The sequence below is a fragment of the Delphinapterus leucas genome, chromosome 2 (assembly GCF_059928025.1).
Source record: "Delphinapterus leucas isolate spDelLeu-1000000601 "Yukka" chromosome 2, BTC_Dleu_Yukka2, whole genome shotgun sequence".
In the NCBI taxonomy this organism is placed as follows: Eukaryota; Metazoa; Chordata; class Mammalia; order Artiodactyla; family Monodontidae; genus Delphinapterus; species Delphinapterus leucas.
In genome coordinates this window covers 76,985,107-77,003,663 of record NC_143130.1, presented here as the reverse complement: position 1 = coordinate 77,003,663, position 18,557 = coordinate 76,985,107, and the positions used below count along the sequence as shown (strand labels likewise).

Below are 18,557 nucleotides of genomic sequence, written 5' to 3'. Positions count from 1 at the left end.
CTCTCTCTGTGGCATCTGCCAAACTGTGGTCACAACTGTATGACAGTTCAATTTCTCCTGTCCAATCCAGCTTCCTTCACTCCTTATAGGTGTTGTTCCTAAGTGCACTCCCCAATCAGCTTTCTATACATAAATCTCAGCATCTCCGAGTCTATTTTCTGGGGAACCCAATCTAAGATATCCACTCATTTAAGAATACTTTAATGGAGTGACAAGTTTGGAATAATGATGAATTTTTAGATGAGAATATGGTAGAACTTCACTTTCTGCAGTGTGAGGTAGTCCCAGCCTAGCCTTGATGCCAAGAGGGTTGGTTCCATAAGTTTCCTAAGTTTGGCATTGCGAGGTGAGCTCACTTAATGGTGATCATACCATATAGGAAATTTCATGATGAGGTTTTACTATTGTATTAATACAGGCAAATCATGGACAGTATGTGGATGTTTTGGCCACATGCAGAATGTTAGAAGTTGGCTCTTCTCTCGGGTTAGAAGTTAACCCAACCCATTAGAATTCTTCCCTATAAGTGAGACTCTGGGATAGATTGACCATTAAAGAGTAGCTTAAGCACTAGGAGAATCTGTGAGAATGGGACCCATATTGGTCATTTTATTCATCAGAAACCTAACTTAAGAGAAACACATCAATAGAATCTCAGGTAAAGCAATTTAGGGCAATAAAAACATAGTCTTGAAATGATACTGTCCCCCAGTGGCTCCCATAATGAAAATGAGAACATTTTCCCATCTCTCAAATCACCCCAATTATACACAGGATTAGGTAACTTCCACAAATCAGGCCATGGAAAGTTCTTTGATTTAGAGATATCAGTCAGAACTCTTTTTTTTTGGGGGGGGGGGAAGGGGAGGGATGGTGGTGTATATGTATGTGTGATGGCATAACAGCTTTTCCTTTTCCAACCTGGAAAACCATAGGTTCAGCTGCCTTTTAGGACCGTTTCTACCTTGATTGCACTTTGCTGTGTGAAACTGCATCACGAAATGAAGATAGCTCCTCTCCCTGCGTTATTAAAAACTCCCATCTGAGAAAGGAAAGGGATGAAAGAGACTACCAGAGATGGTGTTTCTATGAAAAAGCAACTTCCGAGTCCCTAAAGATCTCATAAGTTCATCCTGTTGTCATTGAGCTTGTTAATAGATGCATAATGACAGAAGAATTATTGTGAAGCTGAGATAACCAGGATTTAGATTTCATATGAAGAGATGGACTTTACATTAGAGGCAAAGGACTTTTATTCTCTGATTATAATCATTCGAAAGTGCTTTTTGACCTTGGAAGAAAAAAAATCAGTGTTAAGTTGGAATTGGTTAGGTTATCGCCTAAGGAGGCATGAAAGGCCATCAGGAAATAAATTAAAATTAAAATAGATTCTTTTATTGGGTCACATCTCATCCTCTCATTTGTAAGCAAGCTTTCCACTCAAGGAATTGATTCTGCAGGGGATAATTTCGCTCCTCATGTTTTGACTCAAGTAAAAGTTACAAACAAGAGTGGGGAGGAAGCTGCACATAAAGCTTAAAAGACAGAGAGTTCTAAGGAACGGCAGACAGAAACCATGGTTGTGTGCAGCTACTTATGAAGTGGACAACGGTTTTGAAATCAATGGTCCCTGCTAAGTTAAGGAAACATACTTACATTCCAGACCAGACAAACACAGCAATGTCACATGTTCTGACCTTGAATAAATAAATGTCATTTCTTTTCAGAATTTACTTTAAGATTCAGTAAGTAATCTAGGATTATCTGAACATCTACTTCCCAGATTCTTTAACATATCAGGATCACCTTTTCCTCTAGAGAACAGACAAATACAAGATATTTCCCTTGACAGAATATACCCTCCATTCTTGGAGAGATGAGCCAATTCTCTTCTCTAGTAGGTGGTTTTCTCCTTTGCATTTACATATACACCAATGGTAACTGAAAATGTCTCCTTCCGTTTTACTTTATAGATTTGATGATCTGGTTTATAAAATCTTGTATTGATAATGCAAACAAATGGTATCTAAGAGGTCACACATTCTTCATCTTTAGATGACATAAAAATATTTTTAAATTTTCTGGATGAGATTCTGATTTAAATCTTATAAACTGCTAACAGAAACTTTAAAGCAAGCAGTTCTGTAAATCGACTCTACTTCAATTAAAACAATTTAAAAACATGAAACAGAGCAATTTGATCAACTTACAAAAAAAAAAAAGCAAGCAGTCCTAAAACTGAGACTCAAAATACGTACGGTAAATTGTCAGACATCAAGAAGCCCTTTGAGTTGTAGCATTGGTTTCCAAAGTAATAGAGTACAAATCTCACAATATAGTCTCACATAATAAATATCTGTTCTTCCTTACAGCTCTTAACAAGGAAAAGATGATTATTTTCCTCCATATTCAAATGTGCAAGAAGAGTGGTCATAAAATTGTGTATGTAAACACACACATGCACACACACACACACACATCAAGTCTACAGAAATTAATTGAGCACATAGTAGATACCAATCACTCTGCTAAGTCCAAGATATACCAAGATAATTAAAGCATATCTAGTGGGACAAAGCTACAGAACAACAACTATTCTATAATATATTTTCTGTACTGTCACCTTAACAATGTCCTGTGGGAGCAAAGGAACTGCAGCAATTAATTTAACAAGGTAGGGTTGAAGAAGGCTTTGCATGGAAGTTGCTATTTGTGTTGGCCTTTGGTGGAGCAGTAAGACTTCCACGGGTGCAGAAGTTGGCAAAAGACATTCCTGGACAAACAAGGTAAATACAGTAGAACCAAAGGCGCTGAGACATACCCACACACAGAGTCTTCTAGGAACTAGTCATTCAGGGTGGCAAAAACTGCTGGCATAGAAGTCAGGGAAAGAGCAATGGAAAGATTAAGACCAGGTTGTGAAGGGCCCTGTTTGCCATATTAAGTAGTTTAGACTCCTCAGGCAATGGAGAGCCCTAGAAGGTCATTAAGAAGGTAGAATAAGAAGATCCTGCTGACAGTGGAATCCCAAAGCAGGCCATAGTTTTTCTTTTTCTTTGCTTTTTATCTGGGGGAGGAGGGAGTAGGAACTGCTGAATGTAAAGGTAGTAGTTTCGAATATACCTGGTCTCAGAGAACAGAATTTAGCCAAGGCATGTTCTTAGCACACAACCCTAGCACCATGAGACAAGACTGGTCTCTCCACTAAGAGATTCACAACAGTCCTTCTTATTATTGGTGTTCTACTATATTCACACAGCAAAGCAAGCGGAGTGCCGAGCTGCATCTTGAGTACTCTGCTGCAGATTTACTGCCTGACAAGCCTTAAAGTTAGAAAAATATTCCAAGCTGAATCTGTCACTAACAGCTTTATGCAGTTTGCTGTTTCCTGAGTCATGTGGCCACTGGGAGACCAAGTCTGAAGAACACGTTTCCAATGGTGAGCCTTACTGACAACTGCTTTATCATTCTTCGTGTTAAATAGACCAGCACATCGAAGCTCTTTCAAGCCAGGAAGCCAAGCTGATGATGTGAACAACCAAAAAGTGATTCTTCTCCTAACTGCCCACACTTATCAGAAGTCTGAATTTATACAGTACGTGGGTAGCAAAGAGTGAAACACTAATTTTTTATTACTATTTGATTCCCCTTCACGACAGTCCCTTGTGGCAGGAAAGTGGTTAGTTTGCAGATAGGAGACACCTAGGACCAAAGAAATAAAATAAATGGAAATCATTGTTTTGATGGAGTTGGGGCAGAGTTAGCAATCGCGTTCCTGGGCTGCTGCTTTCCCGGGGAAGCCCGACAGCCTTGCTCCCACCGCAGACTTAGATGTCCTGAATCCATGTAGATCAATTCAATTCCTGAGCCCGAATGACAAGCTAAACTAGCAATAATGCCTTGCACAGGATTTTAAGCGACATAATCAACCGGAGAGGGACTTGTGTCAGTTAGACTTTGTCTCCTTAAAAATCAAGAGTAACAGTGGTAAGAGAGAAGTTTTTAACAAGGAGGAAAACCCTAGACAGTTGTCTCTAAGATTTTTCACCACAGCTTCAAGGACAACCAGGAAAAGAGCTGCTATTTGAGGCAACTTCATTATAAAATCATTTTTAATAAGCAATCTTAACAAAGAAAGGGAATACTCTGGTGGAGAAAGCCTCCAGGGACCCAGAGGCTGCCCAGTTAAGTTATTAGGAAGTTTCACACAAGGGACCAAACAGCTATTTCATTGGCCTCGGGGGACAGAGTTTAGTTTTCACCTGTTCTCTAGAGGCACTGGTGTTATCCTGTCTAAGAACAGCAGAGACTGGTAACAATCAATTATCCTGACACCCCAACTTGGTGAGGGAAAGTGAATATTCAGTTTTGTCAACACAAAAAGACATGGTGGAGAGAGACAGATAAATTAACGTGATTCGGTTCATTATACACGGAAGACTTTTCTGAATATGCAGCCAACAGAAAGCCTCATCTGAACCTTGGTGTTCTTTAAGTGAAACAATAGAAACTCGTTCTTGGAAAATGAAGAAAGACCAACAAAGAGCAAAGGGAGTATCATTATCTTCTAACTGTACTGTCCAGCTATGTAAGGGAAATAGCTCTTTGTGCTTATGAAAAAATAATAATGCAGTTTACTTTACTTTACGTGAGCAAGATGGGGCATGCGGGGTTCAAATGTTTGGAAAGCTAGGTGTGGCTGAGTCCCAGTATATTACAGTCGTTTCCAGCCAATTAGCAGCACGAAGGAAAGAAAGCAGAAAGAACCATTAGCCACGCAATTCAAAGTGCATGTGTAGTTTTCAAGTTTCACTGCTTGCTTCATTCCTCTGATTTTAATGAAATGGCAAGCACTGGTCTTACAATTAGACCTTCAAACTGGGAAGATGGAGGAAAAAAATGAAACACTTTTGCTTTAATAATTGGAACAGGCTTCTCTTTCTGGACTAGATCTTTCCTGCTCAAGAAGCACTTTCTACACAGGTGATCAGAGGGAAGACCAGAAAAGAACCTCGATCTGAGGATAAGAATTTTGTCTGAGTTCAGAGAAGGGAATGAAGTATGGAACATGTGATTCCTATGATGCTCACTAAACGACAGCAATAAAAACACTGTTTACAGGTCACTGTATTTTTCACACCCATTCTGTGGCTCCCCGCTGGTTATGAGATAAAGCCAAAACCTCATCTCTGTTGTCCACGTCCTCTTTTTCTCTTATTAATACTCTACTGTAGTCAGAGAGGTGTATACAACGCCCCTCCCCCCACCCAAGTCCTCCATCAATCTACCTGATCACACCTAAGCCTCGCTACCCTTCCAGATCCAGCTCAGCTCCCCACCCGTGTTCTCCACTCAGACAGACAATCCAACTGAATCACAGGCCTGCAGTCTCCTGCAGTTCTTTCATTACTAAAAGTTCCTCAAGTGGGTCTATCCTTTCTCCTCAGATGTAAACTACTGGAGTGTGAGGACTGAGTTAAACTTTCTATTTTACACTGTGCCTAACACACGGCCGGACACAGAGAAGGGGTTAGAAATATTAAGCTAATAAAATGTTTCTGACTCCCAGCGCCTACCCTTTGTACAGGGATTGGCTGTGGTCTGCTTTCCAGCCTTCCTTCCTTAGGTTCCAGTATAGCAGGTATCTGGACCATCCACCATATAGTCTGCTCCTTCTCTCCTCTAAAACAAAAAAATTCTAATAAAAGATGTATGGATTAAGTCTCTTTCACTGAATCCAAACCTGAATCTTGCACATTCTTGCATTTTTTGCTCTTCTCTTCAATATGCCCTCTGATCATTATGCTCGGCTGTTAACTATTTAAGACATTAGGAGCTAAAGTCCATGCCTACGAGTTCAACAAAGTCGAACAAGGTAAAGAGCTATCACTCCTACATAAGAAAAATGTTTACCCAGAGGTGGAGGTGAAGTGGGTGGAGAACATTTCACTGTGAGGAATCTCGGGCAGTCACAGGAGAAAGGGTAATCGAATGCGTGGAGATGAAAAAGTCACCGTTTGTGCAGATATGGACATCAATTATAATCAAAAGGACCATGTGACTTCAAATACACTAACTTCCTGGAAGTGTAGTTGATAGACCTAGTGTAAAATTTTTTGTATAATTCATAAAGCAAGTTAATGTAGACCAATAACTTTCTTCATATTTCAAACACGTTGACATCTCTGCTTCTCCTCAGTTTTCAGTCCTTTGGACACAGATCTCAATAAAGAGAGAAATTGGTGTAACTGTAAATCCAATCCTAAATTCAGGTACTCTCAAGCATACTTGAAACCTAGATGCTTAATTCTCTTATGCATCCTTTTGATATACATTTCAGTTCCCTAAGGAACTTTTAGCTTTCATGGTTGTGTTTGTTTGTTTTTGGTTAGGTTTCAGGGAAACCACAGTATCCTGAATCATACTACCTCTTAGTGGCAGTGAAAGTTATACATGGATTATCAAGTTGATCTGACAAAAGAATGCTAGTGTACAACTTTCTTATAAATGTCATTAACGTCTGTTAAAGGCTTTGTTGCAGTGGAAAACAAGTTCATGCTGTAAGAAATACATGTTACTACTAGTGTGGGGGGCACAACTATCTTAGAAGCAAAAATAACCATTTTGAACTCTTGTTTTATTATGGAATCAGTTGAGGTGAATGAATAGTGATGGTAAATGGATGTCAGTTCTTTGATGAATGAGGTTAGGTTGTCAAAAAGATAAGTAATGGTCATTTTCCGCCAACTGATTTAAATGAACTTTTTCATATAGTGGGAATAGCATACCTCCTTCTCATAATCAGCTGGTTCACCAAGCTTAGAAGCCTTTATAGGTAAAATAGTTCTAAGGTAAAAGATAACCTGAGTGGATTGTAGGAATGACTGCTCGCTTGGCTTTCTTCTTATATTTGCAAGTGGAAGGACCACTCTAAAGAATGAAGTTCTTTATCGTAGGCTCTGTGGGTTGGCTTTAAACCCTGGCTCAACCACATACCAGCTAGCTGTACAACCCTGGGCCTCAGTTTTCACCTGTAGAATGGGGATGGTAGCAACACCTCCCTCACAAGATTGTAGTAAACATGAAATAAATTAACACGTACAAAGTGCTTAGAGAAGCATCTAGCACTTAGTAAGTGCTCCACAACGATTACCTAATGCTGATATTGGAGATAACAGTGTGGCACTCGTGTGCATGCAAGGAGTCAATCTACTCTGAGTCCTGGCTCTGCCCATTTCCAGCTGGATGAGTTTGCAAGTTTTCTCACTTCTCTAAGTTACTGACCCCCTCAGACAAGTTTTCTCATCTAAACTGGGAGTACAAGTAGGACAAAGCTCATGGGGCTGATGAGAAGATTAAATGAGATAATGCATGTAAAGCGCTCAACATAATGCCTGGAATATTAGAACTGCGCATTAGGTGGTAGCCCCTGCTTTTGCTGCTACTACAGCAACTACTGGTACCTGGACCTTTCCTATCGCCACTTTGATTATTATTACACTATTATTTATTATTATTATTATTGAACTCGAAGTAACACAAAATCCTGAAAAGACATCGGCCCTTCTTTAAAGATCAACTCAATCATGTACAAGAGTTTCATTAAATATACAGTAAATCCATCAAGTAGACACCAGCACTTGGTAGGCTAGGCATTTTTATCTTCTAGCGGTGATGGTGGATTTTAAAGAGCCATTCCCCATCTCAACACACCCTTTTGAACCTATGTTCTGAAATGAGAACAGAAATACTTTTTGTCCAAATTCAATTCACAAATCTGAGGTCTATGAACAGCAAACTTGAACCAACTGGATGCTCTCTGATGGAAACACTTAGCTAAATATTCAGTTTTTAATCAATTAATTTTTTATAATTTTTATTGGAGTATAGTTGATTTACAATGTTGTGTTAATTTCAGGCATACAGCAAAGTGAATCAGTTATACATATACATATATCCACTCTTTTTTGGGTTATTTTCCCATATAGACTATTACAGAGTATTGGGTAGAGGTCACTGTGCTATACAGTAGGTTCTTATTAGTGATCTATTTTATATATAGTAGTGTGTACATGTCAATCCCAATCTTCCAATTTATCCCTCCCCCACCCCCAACTTTTCTACTACTATTGACAAGGAAGGGCCTTTCAAACAATTAGGAAAATTACAGGTGGCTCTCTGTGGACGTGAATATGAATCCGCTCAACAATCTGCTGGGATCCAGATGACTATTCTGACCCTACTGTAGCCTCAGTCGCCTCTAAAACACCAATATATATGTATATATGTATATACTTATAAAGTATATACCTATGCTGTTACATCAGTAGAGTATGCACATCATAAATCCTTTTCAAAAACCTCATGAATCAGAGCAAACTCACTCCAAGCCTGTAAATATTCAGATTTGTAAATGGAATTCACAGATCCCCACCATAAACTGTGGATTTTAAGACTATGCAAATCTTCTACCTTGGAAGAACTGACTGGCAGGGCCAAGTGCTATCCATTTATATCCTAATATGATGAGACAGAGAAATCCTGTTAAGTTCAGAAGCTTGGCTCTAGACATACAGGCCAAGTCTAAACAAGGCAAATGTCTCCAGACAGCACGGGGCATTTTTACTTCCTTGGACTGACTGATCTTGAAGGAATGACATAGGTGTTCCTCTGGGTGAGAATAGGCGAAGAGGAGGAGCAAAGGTAGTTTTCAGCACCTAGAGTTAAATATCTACCTTCCCCTTCATTGCTCTTGTATACTTGGATCACAGTGTCAGAACCCTGGAGGTCCCTCTAATTCTTCTCTCTCCCACATTTCCGGCTTAGTCTGCTTTCCAGTTTATGAGCCAAATCTTCTGAAAAGGGTACACTTAGCATTTGTATTTTCAGATTATTTTCTGTGACTATGTGTCCCCACTTTCCCGCAGTCCCAACCTTGAACCTAGTCTGTAAGCTCCTTGAGGGCAAAGAACCTGTCAGTACATAGTAGGTCCTCAATAAACAACTGTCCACTGATTAGCTCTAGAAGAGGCCAGCACTTGTATTTTGGTCATGTCCCATCGGCAGCAAGCTCAGTGTCTGCAAGCTAAGAGATGAATCTGCTGGCAACTTTGTGAGCACTAGTTTGTGACTGTTTGTCAATGGGTGGACAGGTGCTGGATGAAAGCCTCCTGAAAGAACTTGAGTGTGGCAATTTCTCAGGTCTGCCCTAGTGAAACATCCAGCTAGCAACTGAAATTATAATTGCCGTGAGTCACACCATGAGTCACATGGGTTGCCACAGCAACCTATTAACTATATAACCAAAGCACCTTCCATTAGCTTTGCCAAGAATGGTTCTTGAGTTTTCCTGGACTGTGAAAATAATGTGGGTGAGCCCCAAGTTTGGGGCTGCTAAGAGTCTGCAACCAAAAGGAATAGCCTCAAGGAAAGGAAAAGAAAACGAGAAAATGAGGCGACTGTACTTCTTGGGCTTCCTGAGTAAACGGCAACAACTGTGACAAATTGTTGGGTTGGTTTTGTGATATCAGCAAATACCCAGGGAGAGGTTGGTCGAGGCCTCAAAACTCATTTTCACTAAGTCAAACTTAAAGCCAAGCCTCTAGGGGTAAGAAGTGAATACATTAACCTAGTCCACTTTAAATGGCTGCAATAAATACTTTTTTTTTCTTTAAAAATACAAAGGATTATTTCTCAAAGAAATATTCTGATTTGTACTAAAATATTTTTACTCTAGAGAACTAAAATCTCTTTATAAATAATACAGTGCTTTAATTTTACATCTCAGGTATGAGCCTGCTGCAACCAAACATTTGCAAATGTACTAAATTCACTTTTAATGGTTATTTGGGTTAAAATTAAAAGTTCCAGAAGCTTCCGAAGCATATTTGATTTTGTCATTTACTAGGGAAAACTGATGTGCAGTTGGATTAAACTGACATATTTTCCTGATTGCTTACGGAGTAACTTGTAATTTTTACGTGTTTGGAAGTTCCCGAGTGTGGAAGAAAGCAAGCAGAAGAGCCTTAAACAAGAAGAATAAGGAATATAATTTAGGATTACAAATTAGGTGGTTGGGATTAACATATACACACTACGCTATATAAAATAGATAACCAACAAGAACCTACTTTAGAGCACAGGAACCTATACTCGATATTTTATAATAACCTATAAGGGGTAAGAATCTGAAAAAGATATATACAGATAGATATAGATATCTATATCTATCTATCTATATCTATATCTGAATCACTGTGCTGTACACCTGAAACTAACATGACATTGTAAATCAATCATATTCAATAAAAAACAAACTCTAAAAAGAAGAATAAGAAATACAAACAAGAATGAGAACAGGAGGAAGTGACAATGGTCTGTTGACTCTGGAAGCAATCCAGGGGCCGACCAGGTATCCTTCGGGTCTGCGCTCTGGTGGCCGGCTGATAGATTCCCTAAGGTGATGAGCTATGATGCCACACTTCCCAGTAGCTTGAAATAGCTGATTATTATCTGTTGTATTTTTCACTTTTTCATCTCCATATATGTCATCTTCTAACATTTTAGTGAATGCAGAACTACCCATGCAGAATTAGATGAAGAAGTCAGGAACAAATGAACAGATCTGGCAAATAATAAAATGTGGCAACTAATAAAAACCAAGACAGCAGTTGATTCCAAGAGAAAGATACTTATCCACACAGTACTATTACAGCAGGAATGAGACCAGAACAAACTTGTGAATCACAAAGCAAAAGCAGTCTTGAAAGTGTCCAATCAAATACAGGTCCTATATAATCAATGAGAAAAATTAAAATTCTACACCACAGTGTAAAATTTCGTGAGTATATCCCTATCCCACAAGTAAAAACTCTCTTTTATGTTCACACAGCAAAACCCAGCAGCAATATGTCCTGTCAACAACTGAAGAACATTGCAAATGTAAGAACTCCTTGACCAACTGGTCATGATGACTTCGTACAAGATGCCCCAAGCTTTGCCTTCCCCCACCTGCCAAGTGAAGTTAATGACAAACACTGACGGTCCTATCCCAGGAACTCAGGAGAATCTGTGTTCTCCAAAGACCACGCTTGTGGATTTCTCTGAAGCTAACAATCAGATTTCCTTTCCTGGGAATTTCTTGCTTAACTCACCCAAAGCATTTTTTTAAAGAAGCAATACCTGTACTTTCCAGATAACAAGGTGGCCTAAAATATTATCAAGTGTCACAACTATTCAGGTTCATCTTGTAGTTCTTGCGCCTCTGACTGGTGTACCTGTGAGCTGACACTCGGGTCTGATAATATATTCTGCAACTGTACATGTTCATTTGTAAGTGGAACAATCTCTCTGGGCAGGCAGTTAGGAAACCCAGATTGAAACTGCTAATGTGAGCTGACTTCAGCTGTTGATGAATATGTAGTCAAGCCTTGACCAAGGTTTCCTGAACCCTGGCTAAAATCAGAAGTCTTGAGACGGCCCAAAAATGAATTCGCACACTTCCCTGATAGTGAAACTTTTTAAAGAGCAGATGTCAAGATGATTTAAGAGGAGCTGAAATTTAACGTCTCAAGAAAACTTATCAGCAAATTAGGACAGTTCAGTTTTCAAGAAAAATCCGACAGATGCTAAAGAAGAAGTCATTTGGGTGATAGTTATTAGAGAAAGAACTGATTGGTTTTCTTCCTTCTCACCAGTTGTGGGGCCTATAGAGATGCTAAGACCAGAAATATGATGGGCTGTCTGCTGAGGTGGGTGACAAAAACAATCTCCATGTTTACGTGGCATAGAAGACTTTCACTAACATGCAACTTGGACAATTCAATTTCTCCTTGGCGTGGGCAAAGTTCTGTGTCAACTGTCTTTTCAGGAGCTTTCTCCCCAACTTGTCATTGGGCCGTTTTATTTTGGGCCCTCTCCCCCAAATCATGAAAGTAAACGTGGGCCAAAAAAACCAAGATGACTTCTGATCTAAATCTTTCTATCAATTTAATATTTGAACTACATAAAGGAAGCTTTAAATCTTTCTACATTTACCTTATGCTTAATCCCTAAGAATTTTCCTGCTGATTTTCACAGTTAGAAAGGCACTCAAAACCTACCCACTCTGGCTATATCTTGATTTTGTTTTAAAGCAGGTACAGCTGATAGAGTTCATTAAGCCTCTGCTGAAAGACCAACCTGTTCTATTGCCTGTTACTGGAGTGCCACTTTTTTTCACTAGCTACCACTCTCATGCTGTCACTCACAACCTTCCATGAATTTAAATCCAACCACGGGTTATTATTTCTGCCATAGGCCAATGAAATTATCCTTAGGGATGACAATTCCTTAAAGGTCCTTAGGGATGGATGGTCTATATATTAAGTAACATCTATGGTCTCTGTCCTATTCGTTGAGGGGTATTCTTTGTATCCAGTGGAGTTGAACTAGTGGTTTTTGTCCACTTATCCAGGAGCCAAGTCATAATGCAAACAGTCAGCAGCTTTCTGTATGTTGCCAGGTGGCCAGGAGTCCATACCCCAAACCGCCATAAACAGTAGGCACAACCATCCGCCCCTGTTCAGGAGAGGCCCAGGACTGAGCTAGCAGAAAGACTGAATTACTTACCACCTCTAGAGTGGGTCCCACCAGGCCAGGGACGAGCTCATGGGCAAGGCTGTGCAAGGAAGCGCTCTGTACCATGCCTGCCCTGCGGATATACAGAGGACTTCAGTCTCCTGCACTGTCAATCTCTCAGTCATCATGAGCTCAATTATGCACCGACAACAGCAAGAACAACAACAACGACGACAACAAAACAACCCCCAAAACGCTAAGGGCCACAGACTACCCTGGTGGAGGGACAGCCAACTGGAACCATGTGTTGAGAGACGAGGTGCTGTCCTGAGCATGTGTCCATTACGGGCCTGAGCTTTGCCTCTTTCCTCAAACATTCCACTGAAGCCCACGGGAGAGCCACGTGGAGAGACAGCAGGACTGGGCCCTACAAGTCAGGCAACCATCAAATTGGATGGGGTTGCTTTTGGTTTTTTTGTTTGTTTGGTTGGTTTTTTTGCTTTTTATGTTTGTTTTCTACAAATACAGATAGACAGACAGACAAACCCAAGAGCAGATTTCAAGAATCAAGTGAGGCACAAGATAAACTACTTTGATGGTACACAGATTTTCTTTTTCCTCCAAATTGTTCACATGAAATCAAAAATTTTCAAAGCATAAATAGGAAAAATTGGGGGACACGTCTTTGTCGGCCCTGAATTGTGCCATAAATATCTCCATTGCTTGCCTTAGAAGGATGCCCAAACACATCTCGTAGGTAGCACATATCTGTGGTCTGAAATAGTTATCAAATTCTAATGACACTCTTAATCGAAAGTCTAAATAATATGCTGGTCAAGTACAGTGAAAGTTGACTGCCTGCCATCAATGACGTATTGGTTTCATCCTGAGAATCAAGGCACAGCCAAACATCATTGCTCAGAATGCAGATCACAACACTTTACACTGACGTGAGTTTGTAAACTTATGGTGGAGTTCATATGAAGGCAGTTGATGAAAGCAGTTGAACCTGAGAGGTGGGAATGAATACAGAGGATAAATCCAGCGCACATTTCCACATCAAACTACCCATGCCATTTACCAGGGCCCCCAAAGGCCACACGAGCGGCAGCGCCTAGATTCCCCGTCAGTATCTCTGCTCCACAGACACAAGTACAAAACGGCCTAAATCGTGAACTAGTGGTGAGGAAAAGGAGACCAAAGTTTAAAAGAAATCAAGGTGATGTTTCCTAGAAACATACCAACTCGTCTAAGAAGGATCCAGAGTAAGGGTGATCAGTAAGTAATTAATTGATCCTCCTGGCTAGATTTTATGGTTTTTCTAAAGATGAGTGGCTTGAATCGCTAGAATTTATCACACTATGTCTAGACTCTCTTTAACACACACTCAGTACAAACAGGTGGAGATGTACCACTTCCGACCACTACAGGTAGAGAAGTATGACCTCTGTTGACCATGGATCACAGCTGAAACATTAGTTTATACTTGAAAGGCCACAGCAGCCAGACATATGCGAATTCCAACTCTTCAGAAAACTTTGGACAAAAAAAAAATGCATTACTTACATGTATGCGTCTTCTTTGTTACTGAGATACCTAGAAGAGAAGAAACAATGACAAAGGTAAGAAAGGAGCCTGTGTGCACTTCTTAGAATGTACATCATCCCCAGTGTACTCAGAAACGCATTTTGTTCAGATGGGGATGCAGAGGCAAGATGCATCTTCATCTCATATACAGCATCACTGGATCTACCCCAGTGTAACAAAACTATTAACGATGGGGCCAGCAAGCATGGCCTACTGGCTTAAGAGGTTCTGTGGTAAAAAAGTAGCAGCACGGACAGTAATAAAACAGAGTGAGAGAAGACTTATTTTTTAAATTAAAAAAATTTTTTTTGCATTACACGGGCCTCTCACTGCCGCGGCCTCTCCCGTTGCGGAGCACAGGCTCCGGACGCGCAGGCTCAGCGGCCATGGCTCACGGGCCCAGCCGCTCCGCGGCATGTGGGATCTTCCCGGACCGGGGCACGAACCTGCATCCCCTGCATCGGCAGGCCGACTCCCAACCACTGCGCCACCAGGGAAGCCGGAGAAGACTTATTTTTGATTTTAAATAGGGGAGATGATCATGTTTATAGGCAGAGTGGGGAAGATTTAAGGCACGAGTGTGAAGCCAACTTAGACAAGAGTGAACTGAGCCACAGAGCAATGAATTTGCTCTGGCCATTGATTTTGTGTTTACTTTTTAATGAAAATGGCTCTTTGTGCTTACATGAAGCATCACTTTTAATGGTGAGGGAAAATACATCCACAAAATGTACCTCTCTGTCTATACTCGTTAAAGTCAGAAGGGGAATGACGGCTACTTCTTGGCAATGGCAGCACAATGAACAAAAACTATATGAAAACATAAGGGGCTCATGAGTCAGCACCCTTGATACTCCTAAGATGCTTTATAGAGAGCGGGTGAAGAGTGGAACTGGGCAAGATTCTGCACATAAGACCGCAGAAAGATAACGTGAACGCACACTTCAGTGCAAACAGTGCTATCACCACTTCAGAAGTGCTCCATTTTGAATTCTGTATGCTTCATTCTTCTTGGGGGATATTCTTGAGACCAAATAGGCTCAAAATCATAAAGCTCTTGAAAACATTTAGCCTGTGACTAAGAAGTGTGGTAAACCTTGTGTGTCTTTTTTTCTTTCAAGTTATTAAAATAACTATTTAACCCTCCTCTGGAAAGTAACACTGTTGAAAAATTTGGCACTCATATCAGACCTATTACTTAGCTAGGGAATGTATCGGACAGGGAAGAAATCCGTTATGAAAATCCATGGTATAGCACAGGGAGAACAGCTCGGTGCTTTGTGACCACCTAGAGGGGTGGGATAGGGAGGGTGGGAGGGAGGGAGATGCAAGAGGGAAGAGATATGGGGACATATGTATATCTGATTCACTGTTATAAAGCAGAAACTAACACACGATCGTAAAGCAATTATACTCCAATAAAGATGTTTAAAAAAAAATCCATGGTGGACATAAAAAAAAAAAGCTAGTGCCAAAATTGTGCACCAAGACCAAAATCACACACTTGTTCCCCCACAAATTTCCACAGGACTTATTTAGGGAAGCTGAAATTACATAGCCCAACTCAAATTCTTTTTCCCCCCCTTTCTACGGAGAAAAACACAACTATTGTTTTTCATCGTGTTTGACTTGGCTTCGCATGGTGAAGTTAGAAGCTTCTGCAAGAGTCTTGAAGGCTCTCTCACATGGGAACTAACCAAAGGGTTTGAGGAGTTTTTGAAATAAGCTTTTTCATGGGAAGGGAACTGCCCCCAACAGGAGCAGTGAATCAAGCTGAAAATCTGAATACCACTTGCAAACTCCAGCTCATGACACCAGCACCAATAAACGGATACTTTAGTGCTCTTTCAGCATTATGAGAGCTATATGTGTACTTTCCTTAGGAAATGATGCTTTTGGTAAAATCACTTTGAAGAGAAAGTGCTTATGCTGTCACTCCTGATTATTCAGAACCTTCACACAATTGGATTTAACACAGCCCCAAACAGACCTATCTATATTCGCTGAGTGTGGAACTATTTTCTCCTGACACCCAAAGGCCTGATGAAAATACCACTGCTTTGACTTTTCTACTTAAATTTATTATACAGTGTGATGCAGTATTCTCATCAAATATTTTCATGACGATTATAATGATAATAGATTTTGAAAATCTTTCCAGGAAAGCTGCCTGATCCTTGAGATCACAGCAGCACGGAGCTAAACTTCTCATTTCTGTCTCCAAGAGACAGCATGACTTCTGTAAAAGCACAAACTCGACCCCTCAGTTTCGTTTAACTGCCAATTAGCGATCAGTACAAGTAATTGGGAGATATACCTACACAAGAGTTGCCAGATTTAGCAGAAACAATACAGGATCCCCAGTTACACTTAAATTTCAGACACTAGCAATTTGTTGTTTATCTGAAATTCAAATGTAACTGAGCATCCTGTATTTTATCTGGCAACCCTAACCTATACAAATAAAATGTAAATTATATCTATCACATGCAAGGAAAAACATAACAATAAATTAATAGATACACTTTTATGGAGAAAGGCTTAAAAAACACATCCCTCTCACAAAAGCAATATTTTTTAAAGTGCATTACAACTCCTAATTATGGAGACATAACTGTGCATAATATTTTCTTTTTTTCAATGTTTTTACTTAATAGCCATTATGAAGACAAAATTCTATTTCTCTAGGAAAAGCAAACGAACTGAAAGTGAACACACAAAAGACAAATTTAATGAAACAATCAGAAAATTTATTGGAATTCCCTTCCTTCTCCTCTCCTGAAAAATAACTGTGCTCACACTAATGTCTTGTGTCTCTCCTTTCTCTATAGAAGCTCCAGTTCTTCATATTAACTGACTCCACAGAAGTGAAAAAAAAAAAAAAAAAGAAAATGTCCTTCTCATTTCACAGATGGGTCAACTAAGGACAATTTAATCATCACAATAAAAAGTTTTCTGTAGAAAGTTAATATCTGATGGGAAGTGAGTCCATGGTATGTATTTAAAGCTATCTAAGGAGGTAAAAGAACTGTACTCAAAAACTATAAGACGCTGATGAAAGAAATTAAAGATGACACAAAAAGAGAAAGATACATGGTGTTCTTGGATTGGAAGAATTAATATTGTTAAAATGATCATACTACCCAAGGCAATCTACAGATTCAATGTATTCCCTATCAATATACCAATGGCATTTTTCACAGAACTAGAACAAATAATTTTAAAATTTATATGGAAACACAAAAGACCCCAAATAGCCAAAACAATCTTGGGAAAGAACAATGGAACTGGAGGAACCACGCACCCTGACTTCAGAATATACTACAAAGCTACAGTAATCAAAACATTATGGTACTGGCACATAAACTGATACATAGATCAATGGAACAGAAGAGAGAGCCCAGAAATACACCCATGCATTTATGGTCAATTCTTCTACGACAAAGGAGGCAAGAATATACAGTGGAGAAAAGATAGCCTCTTCAGTAAGTAATGCTGGCAAAACTGGATAGCTACATGTAAAAGAATGAAATTAGAACATTCTCTAACACCATATACTAAAGTAAACTCAAAATGGATTAAAGGCCTAAATGTAAGACTGGAAACCATAAAACTTCTAGAGGAAAACATAAGCAGGACACTCTTTGACATAAATTGTAGCAATATTTGCTTTGGCTCTCTCTCCTAAAGCAAAGGAAATAAAAGCAAAAATAAACAAATGGGACCTAATTAAACGTAAAAGCTTTTGCACAGCAAAGGAAACCTTCGACAAAATGAAAAGACAACCTACTGAATGGTAAAAAACATTTGCAAATGATATGACTGATAAGGGGTTAATATCCAATATAAATAAATAGCTCATACAACTCAACATCAAAAAAGCAAACAACTCAATTAAAAAACGGGCAGAAGACCTGTATAGGCATTTCTCCAAAGAGGACATGCAAATGGCCAACAGGCACATGAAAAGATGCTCAACATCACTAATCATCAGGGAAATGCACATCAAAACCACAATGAGATATCACCTCACACTGGTCAGAATGGCTATCATCAAAAAGAACACAAATAACAATTGTTGGTGAGGATACAGAGAAAAGGGAGCCCTTGAACACTGTTGGTGGGAATGTAGATTGGTGTAGCCCCTGGGGAAAACAGTATGGAGGTTTCTCAAAAAACTAAAAACAGAACTACCAAATGACCCAGAAATTCCACTCCTGGGAATATATCTGAATAAAAAACAAAAACACTAATTCAAAAAGATACGTGCACCCCAATGTTCATAGCAGCATTATTTACAATTGCCAAGATAAGGAAGAAACCTATGTTTCCATCAACAGATGAGTGGATAAAGATGTGGTACACACACACACACATACATATATAATGGAATATTACTCAGCCATAAAAAG

General features: G+C 39.6%; 1 protein-coding gene across 1 annotated transcript in view; it reads right to left on the bottom strand.

Annotated features, from left to right (window-relative positions):
- The window catches only part of RORA (RAR related orphan receptor A), a 723,379-nt gene that overhangs the window by 162,819 nt on the left and 542,003 nt on the right, over positions 1-18,557 (bottom strand). Inside the window, exon 2 of the mRNA XM_022579671.3 lies at positions 14,125-14,154. Within this exon, the coding sequence (XP_022435379.1) occupies positions 14,125-14,154 (30 nt within the window). The remainder of the gene's footprint in view (positions 1-14,124; positions 14,155-18,557) is intronic.